The sequence below is a fragment of the Malaclemys terrapin genome, chromosome 6, assembly GCF_027887155.1.
Source record: "Malaclemys terrapin pileata isolate rMalTer1 chromosome 6, rMalTer1.hap1, whole genome shotgun sequence".
Lineage (NCBI taxonomy): Eukaryota > Metazoa > Chordata > Testudines > Emydidae > Malaclemys > Malaclemys terrapin.
In genome coordinates this window covers 14,273,121-14,300,707 of record NC_071510.1, presented here as the reverse complement: position 1 = coordinate 14,300,707, position 27,587 = coordinate 14,273,121, and the positions used below count along the sequence as shown (strand labels likewise).

Below are 27,587 nucleotides of genomic sequence, written 5' to 3'. Positions count from 1 at the left end.
TGACTCTCAATGCAATGCAGGCTGTTGCATAACATTCTCTATGGTAGTCTGCAGTTTATAGTCTCCTCCAACTTTAAAGAGATAGAGGATGTATTGTACCTTGCACTAGGATTAATGATTATCCGACTGAAACCAAACTAAACAACTGATTTAGTCCAAGACAGCACAGGCAAACCATATCTAGGGCTTCAAGTCTTAATTTAAAGTTCAGTCTTCTCTGGTCATTTCTTTGACCACCACAATACAGCTTAGAGAGGAGAGCGCCTCTAACCAACATCAATATTGTAGATTGCTGTGAATGTCAAATTTGTATACATTTTCCGAGAGATGAGATTCCATAAGCAAATTCATGTTTGCCATGTGGGTTTCCTATCAAACAAACCAATCAAATGGCAAAATACAAAAACCAACACACTGTCAGTGTTTCAATAACTATTTACGGAAGGGATGCTATCAAGCTTTGCAGGATCTATATTTGACTTGCCTTGTTCCTCTAATATCTGTTTGCAGAGACCATGGAATTCTTTATAGAGTAGAACTTTGATTCAGCTCATTCCAGTCAAGTGCAAATCTGACAATTCTCACCCATCTTTGGTCCAGTTCATGGTAGGGCACTGGGCTGGGAGTCAGGAGACCTGGGTTATAGTCATAGTTCTGCCACTGACTTGCTTTGTCACCTCGGGCAAGTTACTTCACCACCCCGTGCCTCAGTTTCCCCTCCCACCTTTTGTTTATTTACATTACGGGGCGACTCAGTGTGTGTGAATAGCATCTGGTTCAATGGGGTGCCGATTTCAGCTAGGGCCTCGCTGCTACTGTATTACAAATAATAAATGATAATCTTGATGTTGCACATGTCTCTGCATGACATGGAACCCTGAATCATGGTCTGAGGTGGGGTCAGGTCAGACAAAATCAGAAGTGGAGGAGCCAAAAACCAAAACTGCATTTGTTTGCATTCCAAATCTACAAAATAGAGTCATTTGCAATAAGCCCACCCCAAAGCAGTGTGAATTTAAGAGGCTCTGCTGGATCTGTTCCTCCCCTCCCCCCGAGAACAAATGATCGAAAGACACTTTTTTTGGTAAAAAGAAAACAACATCAGCCGTTAATGAGCAAGTCTAAGAAAAACACCAGCATGGGTGGAGGATGGAAGAGAGTCATTTAGGAAAGCCTAATTTAAAAAGAAAAACAAGCAATTCTAGACAATAGCATTTTGGACACTATAGTCTGTGGGGGGAAATATTCAAAATGCCCAAGTGATTTAGGAACTTAGTCCCACTGATTTTCAATATGACTTAGGCTCCTGAGTCACTCAGGTGCTTTTGATCATTTTACCCTTAGTCTGTGTGTCTGCCAGTCATTGGAGAGGCTCCCAGACATCAGACTGGTAAGGCAGAACTTTTGCAAAGTAATTCACACACCCCGTCCCCACTGTATTGCTTCCACACTGTCCGTCTTTGGCATGTTCAGAGTGGCTTAGGCTCTCAAGATCTGGATTTACATGCTTAGCTGGGAGCACATACCCAACATAGTGACCAGCTAAAAATTGGAATCTTCATACGGCTTACAGTTGTTCTTCCTTGCTCTCTCTAGCAGCACAGCTGATTTGTGCTCGTGGCCATAGGCGCCGACTCCGTGGGTGGACCACCCACTGAAAAAAAAGTGGATGCTCAGCACCCACTGACCACAGCTGTTCCCTGCCCTGGCTCATCAGTTGTCACACCTCAGAGGCGTTGCATCACTGGATACACTCAGGGCCACCCAGAGGATTCAGGGGGCCTGGGGTCTTCGGCGGCGGGGGCCCCCCGCTGCCAAATTGCCGCCGAAGACCCAGTGCTTCGGCGGCGGGTCCCGGAGCGGAAGGACCCCCCCGCTGCGGGTCTTCAGGGCACTTTGGCGGCGGGTCCCGGGGCGGAAGGACCCCCCGCCGCCGAATTGCTGCCGAAGACCTGGAGTGCAAGAAGCTCCGGGGGCCCGGGCCCCATGAGAGTTTTCCGGGCCCCCCGGAGTGAGTGAAGGACCCCGCTCCAGGGGCCCCGAAAAACTCTTGTGGGGGCCCCTGCGGGGCCCAGGGCCAATTGCCCCATTAGCCCCCCCCGGGTGGCCCTGGATACACTGGGTAGTTTTACCACTTCACAATGGAATTTTTTGATTTTTTTCATATCCATAGTAGGTAGACCCATTCCTCACATTTTCATCTATGATGAGTGGTTTCCACTGTTTGACCATGCTCCTGTTAAGTTTGATGAGTCACTGTTTTCCAGTAGTTCTAGTTGCACATCTGTGTTTTAAAATACGAAATAGCAACTCATTAGCTCCGGCTCCTATGTGCTCCAATGGTCCCCTCTGGTGCTCCAATGGGAGCTGCAGGGGCGGTGCCTGTGGATGGGGCAGCGTGCAAAGCCACCTGGCTGTGCCTCCGCGTAGGAGCCGGAGAAGGGACATGCCACTGCTTCCGGGAGCCGCTTGAGGTAAGCGCCACTCGGAGCCTGCATCCCTGAGCCTCTCCCCACGTCCCAACACCCTGCCCCAGCCCTGATCTCCTTCCCACCCTCCAAACCCCTTGACCCCAGCCCGGAGCACCCTCCTGCACCCCAAACCCCAGCCCCACCCCAGAGCCCACACCCACAGCCAGAGCCTGCACCCCTGCCCCAGCCCTGATCCCCTTCTGCCCTCTGAACCCCTCGGTTCCAGCCCAGAGCACCCTTCTACACCCCAAACTCCTCATCTCCAGCCCCACCCCAGAGCCCACACCCCAACCCCAATTTTGTGAGCATTCATGGCCTGCCATACAATTTCTATTCCCCGATGTGGCCCTCAGGCCAAAACGTTTGCCAACCCCTGATCTAGCAGAAAAAAGGTATAACATGATCCAATGGCTGGAAGTTGAAGCTAGACAAATTGAGACTGGAAATAATGTGTGATTTTTTTAACAGGGAGGGTAATTGATCATTTGAACAAGTTACCAAGAGTTTGTCTGGATTCTCCATCAATGGCAATTTCAAAATCAAGATGGGATTCTAAAAGATCTTTCTAAAAGATCTGCCCCTCGGAATTATCATGGGGAAGTTCTAGGGTCTGTGTTATACAGGGGATCAGATTAGATGTGGCCACAGCAGCATGAGCGGCAGGCAGGGCTAGTTGTTTTAGTGCATCCCTACGGTCTCAGCTGGGATTGTATTGGGGCGGCTAGCCAATCCTTAGGCTGGCACTGCGATGGCTACACCCTGCTTTCAGTGGGCTAGCCTGATTGGAGCTACTGCGGGTATGTCTGCCTGAGCTGGACAGTTCACCTCCAGACCCAGTGTAGACAAGAGATCAGCATGAACCTAACCAGTTTTTAAAAGCTGCTTTTGGAAGACTTTAGTTTAGTCCATTGCAACTGCCCTGTCAAGTCCTAAAATCTGTTTTATCTGCCCCCAGCTGGTAGACTGTTATCCCTAGCCTGGACAAGAGCAGAGATTGTGCATAGGAAGATGTTTACCATGGCAAGACGAATTAATATGGCTTCAGGTCAAAGGAAAGGAAACAAGCAGTATAAACAAGCAAAGAGATGAAGTGCCTCAGGGTATATTGCCTAATTCTTTATGCCATTTGTAAACGCACCGTAGAACAATCATCTGCTTCTAATGTTTAGAGGGGTGAATGTGTGTGTGTGTGTGTGTGTGTGAGGGAGACACTGTTCTCAGACTCCATTTCAGCAGTCTCTTTGATGTCGTTTTTCCTGCCCTATTAAAAAAATCATTCTCTGGGTCAGCGTTCAACTAAAAGGATGGCGGGAGCTTTTCAGATGCTAGGACTGGCCTGCGGCTTGTTACGCTGAGGCTCACTCGTAAGGAGAGTTGGCAACCCAATAAACACAAGCTAGGACGAATGTAGCAATGGAAGGAGAGGAGTTGGGGTCAAATCCTGTTTGCCATGGGGCGGCGGGGATGGGGTGGGGGGACAGACGGACTTAACGGAGATAGTATAAAGTGAATATCTATCAAAGCCTCCCATATATGATGTACCACAATTTACAACTTTAGGAAGTCAGCGTCAGTGTCGCTAGATTTAATAAGGGGCTAGAAGATTTTAGGTAGTTATACACACGAAGGCAGGGGGCATTGAGTGTCACGTTTCAAGGCTTAATATCAGCCCGAGCATGAGGCAGGAATGTTGTCACCTCATGTACAGCATAACATTATTAGCCACGTGCTTTATAGTTTTATATTTACTCTGAAGCAACAGTGCAAGCACAGCACAGAGGTACGAGAGGTGATGGGTGAGGCTGCGAGTTTGTCAGGGAGTCTGTGACCGCCATGACTTCTGCAGCAGCAGGGGCATCTGGCTCTGGGGCTGCCCTAGCAGCTCAGGCAGTGCCTGGGCCAGTCGCATCGGCTGCTGCTCGGGCAGTCTTGGCCACTGACCCCCCAACAGCAGCAGGAGGGGTTTGGATGCGGGAGGGGGCTCAGGGCTGGGGTGTGTGGGGCGAGGGTGATGGCCCTGGACGGTGCTTACTTGGGGGGGGGGGGGAGCTTCCCGGAAGGGGCAACATGTCCCTCAGCTCTTAGCTCCACGCACTGCCTCCACCCACAGGCACCGCGGCCAATGGGAGGTGCGGAGCTGGCAGCGCGTACAGCTAGGAGCTTAGGGAGGGACATGTCGCCGTTTCTCAGAAGCCGGGTAGGGAGCCTGCCAGCCCTGCCAACCCTCCCTCCAGCACCAGAGGGGGTCCTGGGCTACTCCCATCCAAGCACCCACTGGACCACCCCTCCCAGCACCTGCGGCTCCCCCCTAGGCCACACCCCAGCACCCATGTCCTCCCCTCCCTCCCAGCACCCGCGGCACTCCCAGGATTTAGTTGGGGTATAGTACAAGTCATGGACAGGTCACGGGCCGTGAATTTTGGTTTGCTGCCCATGACCCATGCATGACTTTTACTAAAAATATCCGTGACTAAAATGTAGCCTTCGTGATGGGCCATTGGTCCGATCCAGTAGGGCACAGCCTTATACATGTACCTATGTTGCTAAAAGCTACTTTTAAATGATCTAATAGCAGCTGTAATCGAGATGGCTCTTGTCTAGCTGAGTCTGGCCAAGAGTTTGCCATTTGTTCTCGCTGATGAGGCTCATGATAACAAGAGCCAAGCCTCAGTCACCTCCAGCATATGCTTTACCTGAAGCTACAGTGTCAATCCATTTGGAAGCTTGAGGCTCGTGTAAAATATGGCAGCCTGCTTGTTAAGTGAAGCATCATAGCACTGGTGCTCCGGCATCTGCACTGGCTGCCTTTGGGCTTGGGGACGGTGCTCAAGGTGTTGGTTCTGATCTTAAATGGCCCTTCTGCTTGAGGGAGCATGCTCACTTCTGCTCTAAGCAGCCTCTCTTTCTCACTGACTGTTGGAATCGTTGATTACACCACAGAGTATGAGCCTCATTCAGGGTTCCCAGTTTGAGATATACAGAGAATACATCTGAATCCTGGCACGAGGAAGAGACCAAGGGAACAAACAACGGAACGAGAAAAGACTGGCACTTTGGACACCAGCAGGAGAGCAGATGATGTGGGGAAAAGGAGCAGGAGATACTATGACAGGAATTAGCTTAGAGTTCACGTCTGCTGGGAGCTCCAAGGAGACAGGAGAAAAGGCTCAGGATGGAGCAATTGATGTGGGAGGAACTTGGGTTACAACGTCCCCCAAACCTATGTGTATTTATTTTTGTTAATAAGCTTTTCTTTTATGCATCTTCATCAAGGGTTCTCTCTTTGTGAGCCCATCCCAGTCACTAGGACTCCAACAGTGCCAGATTTGAATATTCAGCAATAAAGGCTACGTTAACTCTGATGTAAGGCGGATACAATTCTGTGGGCTTCAACAGAGATTAATTTCCTTCCATCTGGTCTGGATCTGGCCCTCTCCAAATTGTGAGCTCTGCCTGCCAGCTGTTAGCTAGACACCAATCAATCAGAGCCAAGCGGCAGACAACCTCCCATACTCCGTGCATCTCTTGCTACCCGAGACCTGCATGGCACTCATCTGTGACTCACATTGGTCAGCTCTACCAGATATGCTGAAGGGAAGCCTTCCTTGTGATCGACCTGGTAGGCACAGTGCTCAACTCTTCTCAGCGGGAAATCGCTCTTACTTGCAACACACCTATCGCGAGCATCCTCTGTAGGTATTAAAAATGCTTGTTTTATAATCTCCCAAACAAGCATGCTATCAAAACAGTCACCAGCAAAAATGTACACCAGTCAGGGGGAACAACTCATGACCTTTGCTCCAAAGCACAGGCCTGAACCCTAGAGTAAAGGAAGACCTCCATTAGCTATAGTAGGCTAGTATTAGACTTTTCTTTTGTGAGGCAAGTCACTAGAGGACAAGAAAAGTCACAATTTAAAATCAATCCTGCTTAGCACGCTAGTGCCCACACGCCCGCCCACCCACTCACACAACTTCATAACCTCAAAGGGCTTACAGACATTAGTCAATGAATGCACATGACACTTGAGTAGCTCTGAAATTCTCCAGTAAAGGGCAGTGGACATACACATTAGCCACTGCATTTCCGTTTTTCCCCACCCCAAGCGCTGTCACAGTGCCACATCTCTGTTACAAAGGTCTCTCCCCTTTTCCTTTGTGCATGGTGCTTTGAGACCCTCTTCAAAACCAATGCACTATAGGTGCAGCTCGCATCCACCCCAATCCAGCTCTGAATACAGTGTGTAAAGAACCAGCTGTGATTTGTCTCCCTTTTGGAGATGGTGGGTCAGATCCTCAACCAGCATAAACTGGTGTAGCTCCATTAACTTCAATAGAGAGACACCAATTTACATCAGCTGAGGATTTTGCCGAGTGATTTTCCCCCTCAGGAGCACAGTGTTATAAAAGCAAGTCAGGGTTTCAAGCAAGTCTGTGGGAATAGCATTCATCCTCACAAGAAGTTCATGGAAGTCCCACTGGTTTTGTGGCAGGCCTGTGAAAGCTAGGTACAATCAAGGAAGTTACTAGCCATGTTAACTGGCTTCAGTCATCAAGTGATGAAATATGTTGTCACGGAGGTTATTACATGTAAGCATCTTGCATAATTGTTTCACAGCAAAGAAAAATCCTCCACCCTTTGTAGTAAATGTAGGTCTCTGGGACACTATATAACATAATCTCATAAAATAAAATAAGTTTGGAAGCCTTTCAAATACTGGGAAGGAACAGCAGGCTGTGGGTGGGCTGCCATACTCTGCGAAGGCCGGCTGTTAATACCCAGATGTTGAATGCCAATTTTCCATTTACTGCTGTAAAATAACAGACTGTCATGTGGTAAAAATAACCACGACAGGCAGACAGAGCATTCCAATGTTTGCTTCACCTACAGCACTTAGGCAAGAATGTGTCTGCGAAACTTCATTAGGCATTTATCTCGCTGCTAGACCAAAGGAAACATTTCATGTTTGTGATTCGGGGAGAGGAGGGGGTCAAATATTTACTGCCCCAAATCTAATGCAACTGTATAACCCAGGGAATATCAGTCAGGTGACAATGGCAAAAAATCACAGAAAGAGTTACTTTCTTCCAACCCTGAAGAAGAAACCTTATAAGAAGAAGGAAAACAGCATTATCGCTAATGCTTCTCTTCCTTGCTCTCAGCTGCTCTGTAGCATTCCTGCCTAGAGCATTCCCCTACCCACTTCTGCCTGGCATTCTGCCACAGATTTAAAGAAACAGTCCACACAATCTTGCAATCATGTTTGCTGAATCTAATAGTTAAAGAATGCTTTTCAACCAAGTTCCGTCTGACTTCTGTTTAGACCCAATCATGCTCCCATTGTCAAAGACAAGAGTCTAATGGGACTTCAAAGCAAGATCAAACCCACGATATATGCTAAACATTTCAGCTAGTGATTGGTGCAAGTGTTTAGAAGAAAATATCTCCTCTTCCCTCAAAATGAATCTTTACCCAAGTCTAGAACCAAATCAGCATCCAGTACTAGATTATCTGACACTGGAGTAAGATTCTTCATGGGAAGACGTTTTCTTCTGGTCTAGTGTAAAAAGCAGATTTCCAAGCACTTATGAACCTACAGCTGCTCAAGTAAGTTTAACAAAACAGATAGATCACCCTCTTATGCCGCCAGACTCTCTCTTCTCAAAAAGCATACAACGCCAAACTCCAGTCACTTTGAATTAGGCTTAGTCAGTCTTATTCGGTCGGCTAGGTCAGAACCAAATCCCTGGATACAAAGGTCCCTCAACTCTGTGTCTCTACCCATCTCGCCTTTTCTTTCTTGGTTAATTACGCTTCTAATGCTCCTATGATTCCTCACTCTCTAAGCAAATTAAAATAATCTCAAACATCAAGTGGTCACTCTGCCTGTGATTTTTACTGCAAGGCTCTTATTCTGCTTGTATTTTGCCATAGTCTCTCTTTCCCTGCTTTGTCTTTTATGTATGTTTTGTACTTCTGTGTGCCCTTTGTTGGTAATTATCTGCTTAATTATACAACAGTATTTAGTTATTTGTAATGGCTTCTATATTATGGACTGTTGTACTTTACTACTGGTTTTTTATGATGTCTATGAGACATACTGACTTTCTGGATGTGCCTGGGATTGTGTAGACAGAAATGCTGACTAAGATAGGCCCAGATCCTGCAAACACTTGTACAGGAGCGGTCCTATTAAAGTCAGTTGGATTACTCACGTGGGTAAAGTTACTCACATGCATAAGAGTTTGCAGGATATGGGCCATAATTTATGATTTCCTGTCTCTTGGATTTCATGAAAATCGAATAAAGAATGGGAAAAAGGAAAAAGTTAAACATTTTTTGCCTTGATTTTTTCAACTCTTTTCAACAAAGGATCAGATTCTGATACCCTCACCTCCCATGGGTGGGCCTTACTGTATATGTGGTCCTAAAGATTTCAATGGGTCCACTTGTGGAGTGAGTTGCTATTCAATGTGAGAAAAGGTGTCAGTAAATTCCGACTCTTAACAGCAGACATTTGGTCTGTATTAAATCATGGCTGTGAAACACGGACATTCAAATAACTGACAATAAAGAGACGACTAGTCTTCAAATTATGAAGTTATAGAAGAATTCTGAAAACATGACAGATAGTTTATGTAACTAACAAAAAGTATTGGAACTCAACAAACACTGGTCAGAGATCTTATGAGGAGAAACGTTCAATTTGCAGGACACATTTTAAGAGGTTCACAGGCGATGCATGTTTATGGGCACTGGAAAGGAAAGCCGATGGCAGAAGAACATGAGGCAGAAAAAAAAGACCTTGGATGGATGATGTGGATCAAAAGGACTATTCATCCTCAAAGAGATTAGCAGGGGATTATACAGAATGGGCTACTATGGTTGCAAACCTCCAGTAATGGAGATGCCACATTAGAAGAAAAAAAAAAAAAGATGTCAGACTGAGCCGTAGGCTGTAAGTGGGCTCATGCAATTACCATGATAGTATTAGTGCCATCTTCTACCATCGAGCTCCATGCATACATGCTGAGTTTGCTTCTGATACGAAGAGAGGGACAGTCCTCCCCAATGATCTCTCACCGGACCCTTTCCCACTTCCCTCAGCTGTCTCCTGTCACAAAGGGAGAGACACCCCTCCCCAAATGCCTTGTTCCCCTTCCCATGTAATAGGATGGGATTCCCAGATTTTGGTCCTAATCTTCCATCCAATTTAAAGTAAGATAGTCAGATTAAAAATCATGGTTTTTAGAAATGTTTCCTGACCTTTGTTGCAAATAACACTGTGCTATGAATTCGCACCAAGGGAATGGCACTGTCTTAACGAGAGAGATTTAGGGTGGGGTTTTCAGTAGCACCGAGCATTGGCCTAAGTCTGCTCCGATCGAGCAGCCTGGGTTCTAGGCCCCAGATTTTACAGATAAATCTAGCGCTAGCTCTAACACTGCCCGAGGGTAGAGATATGCCACCCCCTCACAACACAGGAAAACAGGCCCATGTGGGACTGTAGGCCGTCTGTGTTAACTTCAATCTGATATGCAGCAGTATCTACTCTGGCACTGTATTTGGAGTGCTTGCCAAGCCTTGGTGTTTATTTCTGACCTGGAAAGGCACAGTGAAATCTCTTACAACATAGTGGCTCTTATTTTAAACAAGCAATAAGTAGTAGCAGTAGTAGTAGTAGTAAGAGAGTGACCCTTATGAACATGTTAACCTGAGTGAAAGAAACTGAATCTTCAGTAAACAACAGGCAGGTTCTGCTGCAAACTAGTGGGGATGAGTGGGTGCTTCTCATTTGTTAAAGTTGGCGCCTGAGGCTAACTGCCAGTAGATGACAATAAGCCAGTTGCCCTGTTCTTTGCCCTGAACTTTACTTATTCTCCAGTAGGACTCTGCCCCCCGCAACCAGGCATGTGTGTTACAGGATTCCTTTCACAGATGCCTCAATACTGCAGCTGTTCAGCACTCACCCATATAACACAGCCTGAATCTCTAATGGAGAACCAAGGTCCCTGGCACACTGGGCATATGGTGCAATGACAGTCTCACCCGTCTGGCTTGTCGTATAATCAGACAATAGTTTTCCTCTGCTCTTGGGTATTTGGTTCAGCCAAACTCCAGTCTGTCTAGTTAAGTGGTTTGGGCCAGCTCCATCCATAATGGACAGGGTCTCTCTTTAGTAGCATGCTGCCAAGGGAGAGAGGGCAGGGGCCGTTGGCCCTGATTCAGCAAGGTACTTAAGCATGTGCTTACCTGTAAGCATATAGGTAGTCCCACTGAAGCCATGTGGCTAAGCATCTTCTCCAGCATATTACCATGCAACTCCTCCCATCACTCTCAAGTCTCTAATGTGTTCTGGCTACTGGGACACATCCTGGGCTAACGCCCAGCATCTCCCCTGGCTGGGTGGTGACACCAAACCGAAATCAGCATTTTAGGATGTTTGCAGTTCTTTCTGCTTCCCTCCTCTAGCTCACATTCCTGCTGTCTCCCCCTTTCTCCACCACTCATAAAAACATCCATACTGGGTTTGTCTAGCCCAGTATCTGCTGATGGTGGCCAGTGCCAGAGCTTCGGGGGAAGTGTACAGAACCAGGCAGTTGGTGCGATCCACCCCTGTCTTCTGGCAGTCAGAGGTTTAGAGTCACCTCGAGCATGGCGCTGAAGCCCTGACTATCTTAGCCAGTAGATGGACCTATCTTCCAGGAACTTTCCCCTTACACCTGCCTCAATGGGATCTGGTGGGAGGGATCTAGTGATCAATGGAACTTGTTCTATATATTAAGAATTCAGGTCTTCAGAGAGGTCTTGATCCTTGTTATCCCTTCACTCTAGTGTCCAGGTGTCACTGTGGCAGAGGCGGGAACTGGTGCACACAGAGGCTAAGTGAGTTACTCATAGGCACACTGGAAGGCCTGTGTCAGAGCAAGGAACTGAAACCAGGTCTCTCACCTCCTAGTGCTCTCACCAATGGGCCCTCCTTCCTCTCCTTCAGGATCAAGACCACTCTGCAGACCTGAATTGCAAATGCATGAAGGCTGTGGGACAATCTTATGCTGGCTCTGCGCTGACTTCGACGACTCAGGATTTACATCGGTATAACTTGACCGAAGAATTCGGCCTTTGGGCTTGCTCTCCAGAAGGAAAAGCATTTGCTCTTGTTGGTTTTAGAACACATCATTTGAAACAAAAAAAGCGAATAGGTGTAATGAGAAATAGATAAAAAAAAGAAAAAGGGAAGGGGCCAAGTTCTGCAGCTGAACACACACATACAATTCCCTGGGCGAGATTCTCTGTTGCCCTGCATCTTGTGTAGTCAATTACACCAGTGAAAAGCAGAATGGTGAGCAGCGTGTACACACTTTTTGCACTCACTGTGCACTGATGTAATGACTACAGGAGGCGCAAGGCAATGGAGAATCTGGCCCAGGTGTTTAAGGGAAACCACACATGCACAACAAAGGGCAGAATTTAGCCCTGTGAAAGTAAAGGAAAACTGCACCTACCTGTGGATGTTGTCTTCAAGCTTTTTCACTCTGAGCTCATCCTCTTCTGACTGCCTCCTTCTGGCTTCTTCTTCTTCTGCTGAGCCAGCGGGAATACCCTGCAGCAGCCATTTTTCTCGAAGCGCTTTTGACTACATGGAAAAAAAAAAGAGAAGAGTCGTAAGAAGGAAAACTGTATTCCCTGAGCTGGAGGAGAAGCCAAATCTGCTTTTAAATATTTGATAGCCCTCACTGAATCACTAATTAGCACTTTAAATATTATACACATCATACACACTAGCTAATCCTTGAGGGGTTTAGCCAGATGTCAGGTCAGCCAGAAGTCAGAGTGTCCGTTTTACAGTATATACTATATGCGCCACTGATTTGTCAATCTGAAGTTATTTGTAATTGCTAATGAAAACTGAATTTCCAACCACTCAAACTAACCACTCCTAGAAGAAATCCCAGCCCGGATATAGGCCATCTTATGAGCCATAATGCAAGGGCTCGGAGGGATAGCCGCATAAAACTCTTATAGAATCAAAAGCAAAGAGCGATGCTCCAACAGAAAGCAGTGGGATCTAAACATAACATGCTTTAGAAAAGTGAAGATGATTAAGGACATAGATGTTTGTTGTGATTTTTTGAAGTATATTTACCAAAAGCAGTGCCTATGGAAATGCTCACAATCTCCTAGCCAAACCAAGACAAAAAAAATCTTACATCAGTATGTGCTAGTTTAACAGCAGCTGGGTAATGAACATCAGCCCAGGACTGTGGTAACAAGTGGCAGTAGCACACACTCAATAAGGTGATACATTGGATTCTCACCATATTTTCCATATATTTCCCCCTCAGCCTATCAGAATTAGTACAGTCTCATCTGGAGTGAGCTTCTACCCGGTAGCTGTCATCCAACGAGACACACTGGTGAATCTATGGATGGTAAGATACACTTAGGGTGTTGGTACGCCTAAAGCACACCGGCGTGTGCCTTCTCACTAACTCCTCTCTCCCCATGGTCCGATATACATGTTGTATAAGAGGGTAGACAAGATGGAATGCCAGACAACAGCACCTTTAGGAATGAAGGCTAAATTGTCCGATGCCAGCCTCTGGGAAAGAAAAAGGAACAAGGAAGAATGAAGCTGCCATATTTACTATTGCTACAGTCAGCAAGTGAGTCAACAAGACATCAAGATCAGTGGTATCAGAGACAGCATATAGGTCTCACTTTATCAGCATGGTCACTCAGGATAGAATTTTCAAAAGCACCTAAGTGATTTAGGAGCACACATCCCAGTGACTCTCAAAGGAACTTGTGCTCCTAAGCCACTTCAGTGCTTTTTCATCTCAAACTCCCCGTTAGTACCTGGCCCAAGCCAGGGAAGCTAATGATCCAACCAGCAGACCAAATTCGGTGATGAATCATGGTCACGTGCCACCCGTGGCATGTTGCACATATGCTAAGAAGAAGTGCTTTTAAAAATCCCACCCTTAATCTTCATCCATTGCCAGCAAGAGATCATTTACCAAACCGACAAGTGCAGTTCCTGTTCCATACCCAGGTCTGTACCCAAACTGACAAGGATCAAGAAGATCTGAGGCATCTCACTATTCAGAGTCATCCAACAGCCTTAGACTCATAGACTTATAGACTTTAAGGCCAGAAGGGACCATCATGATCATCTAGTCTGACCTCCTGCATATTGCAGACCAAAGAACCTCACCCACCCACTCCTGTAATAGGCCCATAACATCTGGCTGAGTTATGGAAGGCTTCCAATCTTCATATAAAGACTTCAAGTTACAGAGAATCCACCATTTACTCTAGCTCAAGCCAGCAAGTGACCCTTGCCCCACTCTGCAGAGAAAGGCAACCCCCCCCCCCAAGGTCTCTGCCAATCTGACCTTGGGGAATCTTCCTTACCATCCCCAAACATGGTGATCAATTAGACCCTGAGCATCTGGGCAAGATCCACCAGCCAGACAGAATTCTTTCCAGAATTCTGGAAAGAATTCTCTGTAGAAACTCAGAGCTTTCCTCATCTACTGTCCCATCTCCAGCTATTGGAGATATTTGCTAATAGCGGTCGTGGATGGGCCATCTGCCATTGTAGGCAGTCTCATCACATCATCCACTCCATAAACTTATCAAGCTCAGTCTTGAAACACATTAGGTTTTTTTGCCCTCACTTGGAAGGCTGTTCCAGAACTTCACTCATCTGATAGTTAGAAACCTTCATCTAATTACCAGCCTAAACTAGTTGATGGCCAGTTCATATCCCTTTGTTATTGTGCCACCCTTCTCTGTTTCAACCAGATGAGATACAAAACGATAGTTAGCCAGATTGTCAGTATCCAGTGATGGTTTCTTTAGCAAAGGCTACACAATAGCCTGGCCACCTGCACTCCCTAAGGGCCAGACTTCCCTAGCTCATAGTGAACAGCGCTTACTCCACGTATAGTTCAGCAGAAGTCAATGGGATGATGTGAGTGGGAAATTACTACTTGGAATGTGTAAAGGTATCATAATGCAGCCCTAAGGGCTGTGTTGACAATCTCCACCAGAAATGAACCTAGATTTGTCCAGTGCCCTTCAACTAGCTAGGAGGATAGGAGTCCAAAGGGCAGGTTGCAGAATGAAGCATCCCTGGCTGATTTTGTGAGCCTCATGGGCCTGAATCCACCCAGAAGAGACTTAATGTTTGTCCACTCCAAGTCCCACCCTGCATCTGATTTTATCCACAACGGAACCAGCAATTTCCTCACAACGGGTTTGTGTCAGTCACCCAGTGAAAGCAGTGTGGATTGCTCTGCTGTCTACCACTTGAAATCCCCTGAACAAATGGAGGGGGTGAAGAATCTCTCTTGCCCCTGCACAGCTGCAGCATAAACATTCAAAACCCCTTAATTTTGTAATTAAACTTCCACCTGAAACGTCCACTGCTGGCATTCCAGCTCTCTTGCTTCATTTGTACTGGTCATCTATGACCACAGATAACCTGTGCGGGTGAAGCCAGACAAGATGGTGCTTATTAATGGCCAGTGATTATTTCTGCATCCTGCCAAATACTCCAGTGCGGTTTGCCAGAGAAACATATTCTATGACTTTTGGAAAAACTCCTTGACACACGCCTAATCTCAAACCTGAGCCCATCCGCCTGGTCTAGAAAGCGACCAGGTGTGTGAGTTTATCTCCTCTGCAGTCTACAAAGTGAAGCCGTTAAAGGAAATTGACAATTCAAATAGGTTTAAATTCAAAGGCTGCCTAAACCTGCGACATCAGACTTTTTAATGAAGTGCTGAGGTCTCTAGGTGTTATAGAACCAGATTTGTGGAAACTCAGTATAAAAATAAACAAACTGCTTTTTGGCAGTAAAGAAAAAGATCAGTCATTTTGTTTGTGGCCAGACAGACACACATGCACACACAACCTGTGCATAAGCTATTTGATATCACTGGGAGATCTACTGCATATCAGAGAAGCAGATTTTAATGTGATAGCTTGGCACAGAAGTACTGTGAAATGAAAAAGCAAATGAGACTTTATAAACAACCCCAACTCCCACTGGCTTTATTGGGCTGTGGATCAGGCCCCTTGCACCTTAAAAAATAACCCCTCCCATTCACAGAACAGAGGATTTCCAATACTGTAGATGGGGTGTCAGCTACAACTGAATGTTGTGAGTTTTGCCATTGACATGAATTGTTCTCCAGGCCACTAATCTACCTTCTAGTTGTGTCTTCCTCCAACAATGATCGATACTTTATGCTTCAGAAGAAAGCAAAATCATCAACTCAGTTGTGCCATGCTATACATGGAGGCATGGAGTGAGAGTGTTTGGGGTTATTTTTTCCTAATCCTGGCGGTTAATCATTCTGGTCCTGATTTAGCAAAGCATTTAAGGACGTGCTGAAGTCCCACTGACATTAGGTACAGGCTTAACTGCTTTACTAAATTGCCCCCAGGTATGAGACTGTATTAAACGTGCCTCACTAGCTATTATTAATAGACATATAATTATCCAGCCCTTTAAAAAAAATCCAGCTTCCAATGAGCAATGAGTTCCACGGGTTGGCTGTGCTTGAGACACTTAACATTTCTTTGCACTCGTTCTCGGTGTACTGTCTTTTAATTTCATTCCTCTTACAAACTGTGGGGGGGACCGGGGCTCGAACCCAAACGGGACTCCTGATTGCTGTGTTCTAACTGACGGGCCGTGGTGCTGTGAAACTGTTCGACATGTCACACTATTTAAAACCAGCGCCATCTTTTACAGCAATGCATAATTCTTAAAACCAGGCAGAGGAGCACACCGATTAATTATAATGAAATGCTCGAGTGGTTCTTAGCCAGGGGTACACACACCCATGGGGGGTATGCAAAAATCTTCCAGGGGGCACTCAACTCATTTAGATCAGTGGTTCTTAACCTGGGGGTTGCAGCCCCTGGGGGGTCACAGGACGGGTTTAGGGGGATCACAAGTGCTGGGCTGGCATTAGAAGGTGGCAAGCGGGTCAACTGCCCAGGGCCCTACACCACAGGGGGCCCCGTGAAGCCAGCTGGGGCTCAGGCTTCAGACAAGGCTCACAAATGAAAAACAGGCTCAAATACCATATTTATATTCCAATTGATTAATTTTATAATTATATGGTAAAAATGAGAACTCAGCAATTTCTCAGTAATAGCGAGCTGTGACACCCATGCATTTTGATGTTTGATTTTGTAAGCAAGTAGGTGAAACTTGGGCTATGCAGGATAAATCAGACTCCTGAAAGGAGTACAGTAGTCTGGGAAAGGTTAAGAACCAGCATGGTAGAGGTAGGGTTGCCATTTTTGGTTGGACGCATTCCTGGAGGTTTCATCACATGACATAATCTTTAATTCAAGATTAATAAAATAAATAATTAAATTAGTGGAGATATTGTATCTCCTAGAACTGGAAGGGACCTTGAAAGGTCATTGAGTCCAGCCCCCTGCCTTCACTAGTAGGACCAAGTAGTGATTTTGCCCCAGATCCCTAAGTGGCCCCCTCAAAGATTGAACTCATAACCCTGGGTTTAACAAGCCAATGCTCAAACCACTGAGCTATCCCTCCCCCCTTTAATTCCTGGAGACTCCAGGACAATCCTGGAGGGTTGGCAAACCCTCAGTAGAAGAATGACTGCTTCGGCGTTAGGGAGGAGCGCACGCACTTTAAAAGAGGAGAGATTTTTGATAGGGTTTGGTCCATCTTGTTTCCAGAGCCTGGGGCCCACCCCAGGGCTAAATGCAGATTAGTAGCTGCGAGTCAAAGGCATGGAGGGAGAGGCATCAGCGGGGAAGACTCACGGTGGAGGACACAGCACTCCCCTCCACGGTTCTCTTTTGGGGCAGGCTGGAGGTTCGATTTCTGTTCTGGGGGGCTGGCCAGGGCGGGTCTGTCCACAGGTCGGAAACTGTGCCTGGAGGAAGCATCTTCCCCGTGCTCTGTGGCTCACAGCCCAGCCGCGTCAGCATTCCAAGTAGTTGTGGCTGAGGATTCTGGCTCTCAGTCCGGGACTCCTTTTGTGGGCTTTGCTCCGTTCCTCCAGCGTTCATCAATGTGATACATTAAGCCTGTCCTGGATACAGTGCAGTATAATAAAGACTGTCCGTTTTCTAAGATGTTTCCCAAGGCGATCTAGTTAGCCTAATAATAGTGAATGGCAACAAGGACTGCTACTTAGTAGAGGCTGTAATAGTCCAAACTCTGCATAATAGGGATGTGTTGCTACAATGCAGGCAGTTAAACAGTGCTTAATCAAATGCTGAATAGCCAGAAAAGTTTAAGATCCCCTCCCTTAATAGAGAAGTGGCCAGTGACAGATTAAGGCCCTGACTCAGCAAATAAGGACATGGTTAAGGTTAAGCATGTTCTTAAATCCCACAGGGATTTAAGCATGTGCTTAAGTGCTTTGCTGAATCAGGGCCTAAAAAAAGCAGTAAAGTGAAAAGGTGAGATTATTTGGATTCAGTATAATGTTTAATTTTAAGCCTCTTTTAATTAAAAATTAATCAGGACAGCTGCTAGCGGAGAGAGTAGGTATGTGGGTGTTTCTATTGAGAGGACTCTATTGTAATAGGTCCTATTGAATAGCCGGTAATTCAAAAATCTTTGTCATCAATTTGCTATTTTATGTTAATTCTTTAAAAATACATTTTGTTTTGCTATTAAAAAAAAGCAGGGAGGAAAAACGATAGTATCCCCCATTCTCTTGCCTTTTCTTTCCTGCTTTTTTTTTTTAATAGCAAAACAAAATGTATTTTAAAAAGTAATAATGGATGAGATTTTCAAAAGCTCCTTAGTGATTTAGGAGCACAAGTCCTGAAGTCAACAGTCCTTCTGCAGCTATGTCACGTATATGCTTTTGAAAATTCTAGCCAATAACGTTAGAGAAATATCAGTGGATCACTGAGAACTTTAGCATGACAGGTTTGCCCAAGCTCATTACCTAGCTTGGCCTGTCATCATTATTCAAAGTAGAATCAGTTTTGGGTTCGTACAGCATTACTAATGATAATCTTCAACCACAACTGTCACAGACAAGAACTGCCTTTGTTTGGTGGTGTTTTGCAGATTCTTCCTGAAGAATTGAATCAGCTGTTCAGAGAGCTTCCTTGCCTGGTATTTCAGTTTTCTATTCAACCCAGGGAGTAATGCTGGCCATGTTAACATCTCACTTGGTTGAATCAGACCAGAAACAGTAGTACGAACTATGGACATACAAAAGTAGTAAACCAGGTTCACAATGATTACATGTACCAAGAAATGAAGAGGGAATAGTCAAAGTGGGGCCTACAGGTCAAGGGCTAACACCTGGATGGTGTCAAGTATCAGGGGGTAGCCGTGTTAGTCTGTATCTACAAAAACAACAAGGAGTCTGGTGGCACCTTAAAGACTAACAGATTTATTTGGGCATAAGCTTTCATGGGATGCATCCGAAGAAGTGAGGTTTTTACCCACGAAAGCTTATGCCCAAATAAATCTGTTAGTCTTTAAGGTGCCACCAGACAACTGGATGGCGCTGATCACTCTGGCCCCATTCCAGTAAAGCACTTAAGACTGTGTTTAACTTTAAGCATGTGAGTAGTCTCACTGACAACGTTAAGCATGGGCGTAAGCGATTTGCTGGATTGCTGATAGAGTGCTCAGCACTTCGCAGTCTGGAATGAGCCCCCAATGAGGACCACAACGTTCTTCAGTCCAGACTGTGGCTGTCCTCATTTTTAATACAGGAGTGTGGTCCACTGCAGGATGGGATACGTAGCCTCCAGGGGCCACAACTCTCTTTTAAAAGACAGAGATGGGCTCAAATCAAAACGCCAAATATGGAGACTCCTACAGTTGGGAGACGTTCAGATCCAGCACCTAACTTTGAGAAACAGGCCACACTCTAAAGATAAAAGGCAGCTACAACCTACTCCATTTAAAGTCAAATAGATATGGATCCAAAGTTCCTAATGCAGCCCTGAAGAGGGCACAATTTGGTCCCTTCTGAAGTAAACCACTTAGTAAATATGGAGCAATTATTAAGTGTCAGCTGAATCCCACTGTTTTTACCACGTGCACTTACTGAATCTCTGTGCTGAAGCTTGAAGAGGAAAAAGTCAATCCCTTCAGAGTAATGATGTATTTTAAGCTACTCATGATATTTTAATGGCGTATTTCTTCTGTTTATGTGAAATGCTTAAGCTACAACTTGCATTGCTTCGCCCCCTCCCCCAAACTAAAACCGCCGTTTGGAAACTGTAAATGGAATGAATGTGGAACCTGTAATTGGAACCTGTAACTGTGACTTCGCTAGGACGTATTTAGGGAGAGGAATGTCATGACGTGTTAGGAATGTCATGACGTGTTAGAAATCCTCTCGCCTTGATGAGACCGTCACCACATTTTTCTTCAAGTGCAAGAGGTGGTGGCTGAGACGCAGTTGGATTGTAATACTGGCATTTATTTTCACACAGAGAAAAAAAAAAAAGGATACAGATTTGAGGGAACTAGCTACAGTTACTTAATATCACATGGGGAATCCAGAATAGGATGCTCTGGGAAGTGAAGAAATTGAAACATTTTTCAAAATATGGGTAACCTGCCATGCTTGAGAATATCTGAAAGTATATTATTTATATACATGCACACATCATGTACATACAAAACAAACACACACACCACATGTCCATGTAATACAGTACACACGTTCTTGGGTGCATTCTCCTTCCTGCTACAGTCCCTGTACAGTGATGTGGCAGTGTCTAGGGACAGAAAAGCTTCTTAGCGGGCTTGTGCAGGATTCCACTACAGCAGACATTTTGTCAGGCAGCCACAGGCTGCCCTACATGCTCCCCTCCACCCCCCAAAAGCCCCAACCTATGGGGTTGGGGGCCAGAGCTTAGAAGGGTGCATTGGGGCGGGTGGTGGTGGGGAGGTGAATTGCAGTGCTAAGGTCATTTTGAGCTGCTGTGGGTTGTGGGGCTGCACACAAGCAGCCCAGCCAGATGTTTCAGCCTTTGGTGAGGCCTGCACTCAGGGGAGTGCAAAGAGCCACCTTTGCCTTCTGTCTCCCACAGCTGCGAGATTTGTGCTGTGCCTCTTAGAGGTACAACATCTCACCCTATAGTTACACCAGAGAGAAGATATTAAGAATCTCTTAAATCTGCTATGTGAAGCACTCAGAAGCTAGGAATTGCCACAGTTAAGGCTGCCAGTGCAACCTTAACTCGGCCCCTTGTACATATGCATTGCAATATAGTCTCTAAATTACATGATCACATGCTATCATTTCCCTAGGACTCCTGAGGAGTCCTACTATGAGCCTTAGCATCTTAGGGCTTCTCTGCATACAAAAGTTGCCCTGCTTTAACTACACCAGTATTGTTAAAGCAATACAATCTCCCCTGGAGTCAAGTGTCAGAGGGGTAGCTAGGCTAGTCTGGATCTGTAAAAAGCAACAAAGAGTCCTGTGGCACCTTAAAGACTAACAAATGTATTGGAGCATGAGCTTTTGTGGGTGAATACCCACTTCGTCAGATGCCATGCGTCTGACGAAGTGGGTATTCATCCACGAAAGCTTATGCTCCAATACATTTGTTAGTCTTTAAGGTGCCACAGGACTCTTTGTTGCTTAAGCTCCCTGGAGGTGACACAGTTATACCAATATCATTGTGTTTTATGTTAGTACAGCTTATTTCTGTACAGGAAGGGAGTAAGCTATCCTGGTATAAGTCACCTTTATACTGGTATAACTACACCCACACATTAGGTTGTACCGATATAACTATTTTTAAATTAAAAAATCACTATATACCAGTACAAAAATAACAAGAGGGCCTAGTAGTCTATACACAGTTGACTCCAGTGCACTACCTTACTCGGGGCTAGATCATTCAATGAAAATCAAAGCATGCCAGTGGAAATACTCCCATTGGCTTTAAGTCCCTCAGTGTTCCAGTTCAGTCCAGTTCTCCTTACTTAGCTGATTTTGCCATGCACAATTCAGTGTTCTTACATGTCACTATGTGCTTTGGTAGAATTAAGGGAAATAAATTCAATCTTCTTTATAATGTACAAGGAAGGGGTACAACTTACATTGGGTGCTAATAGGCAAATTGGAGAAAAGATGGAAATCAGCATTACAAAGATTCAAACCCCAACAGATACTGCGTCTGCAATAAATACAGAGACATGGGGCAAGGCCTAATTTAATCATGTTTATTATAGTCTCGAGGTTTGGCATTTAGGACACTAATTCCTTCAGGGGTTTCAAGTTGTTTACTATTTGTCCTATAAAGGGACCATTGTGCGACCCCATGAATGCACATACTGTAATTAAAGCCACATTGAAAATAATATACCTTTGCTTACAATGCTCTGTTTGATTTTAATACTATATTAAATGTTCATTTAATTAATGTTATTTATTTTGACAGCATTTTCAAGTGCTATTATACCCTTGAAAGCGACCCTGTAAAAATGTCATACTTGGGTTCCATGTGTATTGTATTTTGGTGATCTCATCTCAAATTTGCTGAATTAGGACCTGATTCTGCAGCCATTACTCAAGGAGAGTAGTTCATAGTCATATATGCAGTCCCACTGGAGCCAATGGCACAGCTCCAGGGCCAGATTTTTACATCTTTACTCTTTAAGATAAAATGTTGGTTTTCATCTTTATTTTAAATTCAGTTAGTGCTACAACATTTTAATTCCATTTCTTCAATCTCATTTTGATTTTTAAAAAGAATTTAGAAACATGCTCTTGCTAAGGTCAGCTATATTTGATGCTCACCATTCCTCTGGCTGCCAAAGATATTTCCAAGGAAACTGATAGTCTCAGGAGATCAAATAAAGGTCAAAAGGTGACCCCCGAAAGCCTCCTCCACTAAAATGTTATGTTTGCTCTTGAGAAAAAAGTAATGAAAATGGAACAATACATGCCATCGATGTTCTTTCAAAATACAACTAATGGGACGTATGCAATGATGAGCTGACAAAGTCTTAAGAACTGGTTCCCTACCGGGTCCTTGGCGGCACGTTGGTGGCGGGTCCTTGACTTGCTCCGGGTCTTCGGCAGCACGTCGGTGGTGGACCCTCCGAAGACCTGGAGTGAGTGAAGGACCCGCTGCTGACATGCTGCCGAAGACCCGGTAGGGAACCGCCCGGTGAGTACAAGCCCCCTGTCCCGTCCACCCACCCATCCGACCCCCACCCATGTCCTGCCCACGACTGCCCCCTTCTCATAACCCGCAACCCATCAACCCCCCCCACTCCTTGTCCGCTGACCACTCCCTCCCGAGATCTCCCACCCTAACTGCCCCTGAGGACTCCACCCCTACCCAACCCCCCCCATTCCCCATCCACTGACCACCCCCCCAGAACCTCCGCCCCCTCCAACCTCTCCCTGCCCCTTATCCAACCCCTCCTCCCAGCCCCGGCCCAGCCCCCCTACCATGCTGCTCAGGGCAGCGTGTATGGATGCCGCACGGCCTGCTGGAGCTCGCAGCCCCACCCCGTTACCATGCCGCTCAAAGCGGCAGGAGCTGCCGAGCTGCCCAGGAGCGGTCCAGAGCGCTGGCGCCGGCGGCACAGCACGCTGAGGCTCTGCGAGAGGGGGGAAGGCGGGGGAGGGGTCAGGAGAGCCTCCCCAGTCGGGAGCTGAGGCGGGCCGGATGTGGCCCGTGGGCCGGTGTAACGACAGAAAAACCTCCCTCTCCCAACTGCCCACCGCTTTAACAACCGGTTCTAAACCGGCTTCTAAATTTAACAACCGGTTCATGCGAACCAGCTTCAGCTCACCACTGGACGTATGCATCACCGGTGCAACTCTACTGAAGTCAACGGCATGACATCAGGGTTGGCTTTGGCCTGGAATATTTCTCAGTGATGAACAGCATTTGAGACCTGAAACTTGTTGGATATACTATCAATATTACGCCAGACTAGAAAACTCTGAAAAGAGTTGTTTTACGCTGCAAAATAACCATTTCATCCTATACAAACATCAGACTTAAAGGGATGCTATCAAGGCTTTCACCCCTGAAGTTTACTTAAATTAATAAAAAGTACCATGTCACATATAATGTTAACATATCAGCCATCCCTCCTACCCAACTGAGAGCTGTAACACAACAAACAAAAAAGGTCTTCTCTGCTCTTCTCAACAATAAATCCAGAGTCTCTCTCTTCAGAATCATGGGTGTGCACCATGGGAATATGGTCTCACATTGTGTTACCCATCTGCCCTGCCTCTCCAGTTTCATGAGCAGGCAGAGTACAGAGATGTAGAAGAAATCCCATTTCTGGCTGAACTCCGGATTCTTGAATATTTCAGGCCCCTGCCTGCCCGAGAACAGAGTAGACAGGCAAAACTGCACTGTGTGAACAGGAGCACCTCCAGACCAACCACCAGTTGGTGCACCGTTTTAGACTTGTCAGCTTTAATCTCTACAAACATTTCCTGAAAGGGTGAACAGTTTTGTTTCATCCTGGATCCCTTTAAACATGCATTTACTGACTGTATGTCTCTCTGGGTTAAGTTAACTTTTAGGGTAATACAGCTCTACCCCGATATAACGCCACCCGATATAACACGAATTCGGATATAATGCAGTAAAGCAGCGCTCCGGGGGGCGGGGCTGCGCGCTCCGGCGGATCAAATCAAGCTCGATATAACGCGGTTTCACCTATAACGGGGTAAGATTTTTTGGCTCCCGAGGATAGCGTTACACACTTATGTTTGTGTCCACTTTCACATCACCCCACCCAAGGAGGGCACTGGTATATTCCAAACACCCATCTGAGCCGGCAGTTATGCTAACTGCACCTAATTTGGGTGTCTACGGCTGCTCCTGGAGCTCTGGGCTCGTTTTCAAAGCTGGGCACACACTACCAATCCGGTTCTCCAGAAGCATGAGCTCAAATGAAAATAAAATCAATTTGCTTTAGCCATTCTCATGGCCTTTTAGTTTCAATGCTCAAGGCCCAGGGGTTTACTCACACGAATGTCTGCAGAAAGCAAACGTTCCACAAATGAACGTACGTACCTGTTTTGCAGGGGTATATTTTTTATGGGACAGGGACAGAGCTGGAGACAGTGTCCTCAAACTCCATTTATAATCCTGACACAAAGGCAATTAAACAAACCGTATTTAATGAAGGATATGTCTGCAACTGTCCCAACTATGGCCAGGCACACAGATGAGATGGGACACTGCTTGACACAATGTGGGAAGAGGATTCCTAAATCTCTTTGCCAGTGCCCTGCCACAAAGACAATGAAGTCAGAAAAGGATCTGACCTCAAAATTATAACTGTCCTCTCTTTCTCACACACAGTTAATATGATGAGAGAAAATTAGCTTTAGACTCTATATCCAACTAATAAATCTTTGTGATCTAATCTTTCTCAGAATGATGCTTCTGGGAAATCCCATGTAGACCCGAGACTTTTCATTTAACAAAAAATCCCCCAATCATGGAGTAGCACAACCGAAACCTCATACAACACTTTGACAGTACAGCCCTTCCACTGAATAAAGTGAATGCAATGTATTAGGACACCAGAATAATACGATGTATTAAGGATAATCAGGAGCATTCAGATTTGCCCTTTGTATTTCAGAAATCACCACCAAGCAAACATTCTGGAACTGCTGATGTCCAAGAATGAACAGAACCCAGCTCTGTTCTTCGCGGCTACCTGGGCTTTACGGCTCTGACAACCATAGCATTTTTGTCAGTCAGCTAAGCAGATGAGACTCAGAAGGCACATTGGGAGTATCAGAACCTGCTTGTGCATGTGAGCAGAACAAGCATCTGCCTAGGGTGGCAATACTTAGGTGGCAGCAAAAAAAAAAAAAAACCTCACCAAGCACAAAAATAAAATAAATCTGGGATTCCTCCCATCTCCTTCCCACGCCGCTCCAGTGGGTGCTCTGAATCGCACGTTTTACATTTCTCTCCCACTAGCCCTGCCCCAACTGATGCTGTTTACACAGTAGCCAGCGGTCCCTGTGCTGAGCAGCTAATTGGTTCTCAGCTCCAGCGGAGTGCTGATCAGTGCTAGTACTGGCATTGCAGGGATATTAGCTCCTCCCCCAGCCTCCAAGGGGGAGAAGATGGATGGTTTCTCTGGATGCAGTGTGAGCAGGTGCTTTGGTGATAGATACCATTAAACATTCCTTGATAAATCTGCACATGCAAAGAGGATTTGTGGACATACACTGGCTGCAGCAAGCCAACTGTATCTGTGCAAGCAGATACACAGGCTGCTTTTGAACGTTGGGTCCTTGAAGCTATTTTACTTGTTTCGCGAGTGAACAGGCTAGCCTGGCTGTGCTCCAAAAATCACCTGGTGTGGCTCAGACTTCAGAGTTATTTTACAATCTGCAGTTTCCATGTGAAATTTGAGTGCTTGAGGAGACTTGTAAAAGAGGAGCTGGGTGGTCATCTGCAAAGGGAGCAGAACTCAAACTTCCTCTAACAAATAGTTCATGTTGACTGGCATAACATGAATGACTCACTCCAGTACAGGGCAGGCACTGAGTTTCGCGATGCTAGTGTGATCTGGGACACAATTATTTGTGTCACACAAACTCTCTGCTGCGGTATGTTAACTGCCACGTAACATGCTTATTCTCTTCAAAAGCGAGCATTAAATCCACCTTGTCCTGATTAGGAAATGAAGTTGTGTTTGAAAACACATTAGTTAACATGATTTTAATCACAACTGTGCACCTAGTGTAGACAGTTTAACACCTTGACAACATATTACAGTAAAACATGCCTTAGAGACCACCTTGGAAGAGGGACCACCTGTCACGAGCGACTACTTGCAGAGGCCAGGGAACACCACCGTTTTACTGTAGCTAGTTGAAGGCATAGTCAACCTTAGACTCCCACTTACAATCAGCACCGACCAACTAACACATATTTAAAGCTGTTTAAATAGAGTTAATCAAAGATTTTCACATTAACTTTTTTTTTTTGGGGACTTTTTAAAAATGTTTTTTAACCCATGTAGAGAGTGGTTGGATTTTTTTAAAATGAAGATGACAAAGTTATAACAAAAAATGTTTGACTTTTTCCAACCAGCTGTAGTGTTAAACAGTGCCTATACTAAGTGCAAAATTGTGATTAAAATTACATTAGCTAACATGCTTTCAAATACGACCTAATTCCAAAATCTTAGGCTTGGTCTACACACAGATTTTGTACCAGTTTAGCTATATCAGTTAGAGGTGTGATTTTTTAAAAATTGGAATGGTTGTACTAGTACAACCATTAGTTTGGAAGCAGTTATACTGGTGTAATGGTGCCTTGTACACGTATCACATATTTCCCTTCCTGTATGGGAATCAGCTATACCAGTATAAACACATTTCTATCAGTAGGAGGGTTATACTGCTGAAACGATACCGGTATAGTTAAAGCAGGGCAACGTTTGCATGTGGGCAAGGGGCTTTAGTGTCTATTTTGGCAGCAGGGAGAGTGTTTTGGGAAAACAGATGTGCATGAAGCGGCCAGTACGTGTGATGTTGGGGCAGGTCTCATGCACAAAAATAACTGTTTGAACATCACCTGCTGTTGTTACAAGTAATACCCAGAATTACTATAACTGAAAGAGATTAGAGAAAAGTCTCTCTTTTTCTTGTCTGTTTGTTATTAGTTGGTGCATTTGACAGCCCTTCAATTAACTAGTCCGTCAATCACTTATCCCTGTTTGCCTTCTACACACCAACAGGGGAGAAAGAAATTATTTAAGTAACAGGGAAACGTGATTGTAAATATTACAAAAATTGGCAGGGAGACTAAGGAGTAAGAACAGAATCTGAAATTATTTATGTCATTTTCTTGATATTGACTAGAATTTGACTACTGAACTGATCACAGAAAGGGCCCTTTCTTGTCCCAGCTCAATATAATAGACTTACAGGTTCAAATCAGCCTTAACAACTATACCTACACACAACTTGATTTGCCTATACACAACATCTGAGAATTCTGGTGGTTGGATATCTAAGTGATCTACATATTCAAGTGCAGTTTGCACACACAAATCTGAGGTTTTGCTCATGCAAACACATGGGTGAAACAATTGTAGCTGTC

At 45.4% G+C, this 27,587-nt stretch overlaps 1 protein-coding gene across 4 annotated transcripts in view; it reads right to left on the bottom strand.

Moving 5' to 3' along the window:
* PALM2AKAP2 (PALM2 and AKAP2 fusion) overlaps nucleotides 1-27,587 on the bottom strand; it is a 391,958-nt gene that overhangs the window by 286,579 nt on the left and 77,792 nt on the right. For all 4 annotated transcript variants that reach the window (XM_054032673.1, XM_054032675.1, XM_054032674.1 and 1 more), the window contains exon 3: nucleotides 11,978-12,108. In XM_054032673.1, the coding sequence (XP_053888648.1) occupies nucleotides 11,978-12,108 (131 nt within the window). The remainder of the gene's footprint in view (nucleotides 1-11,977; nucleotides 12,109-27,587) is intronic.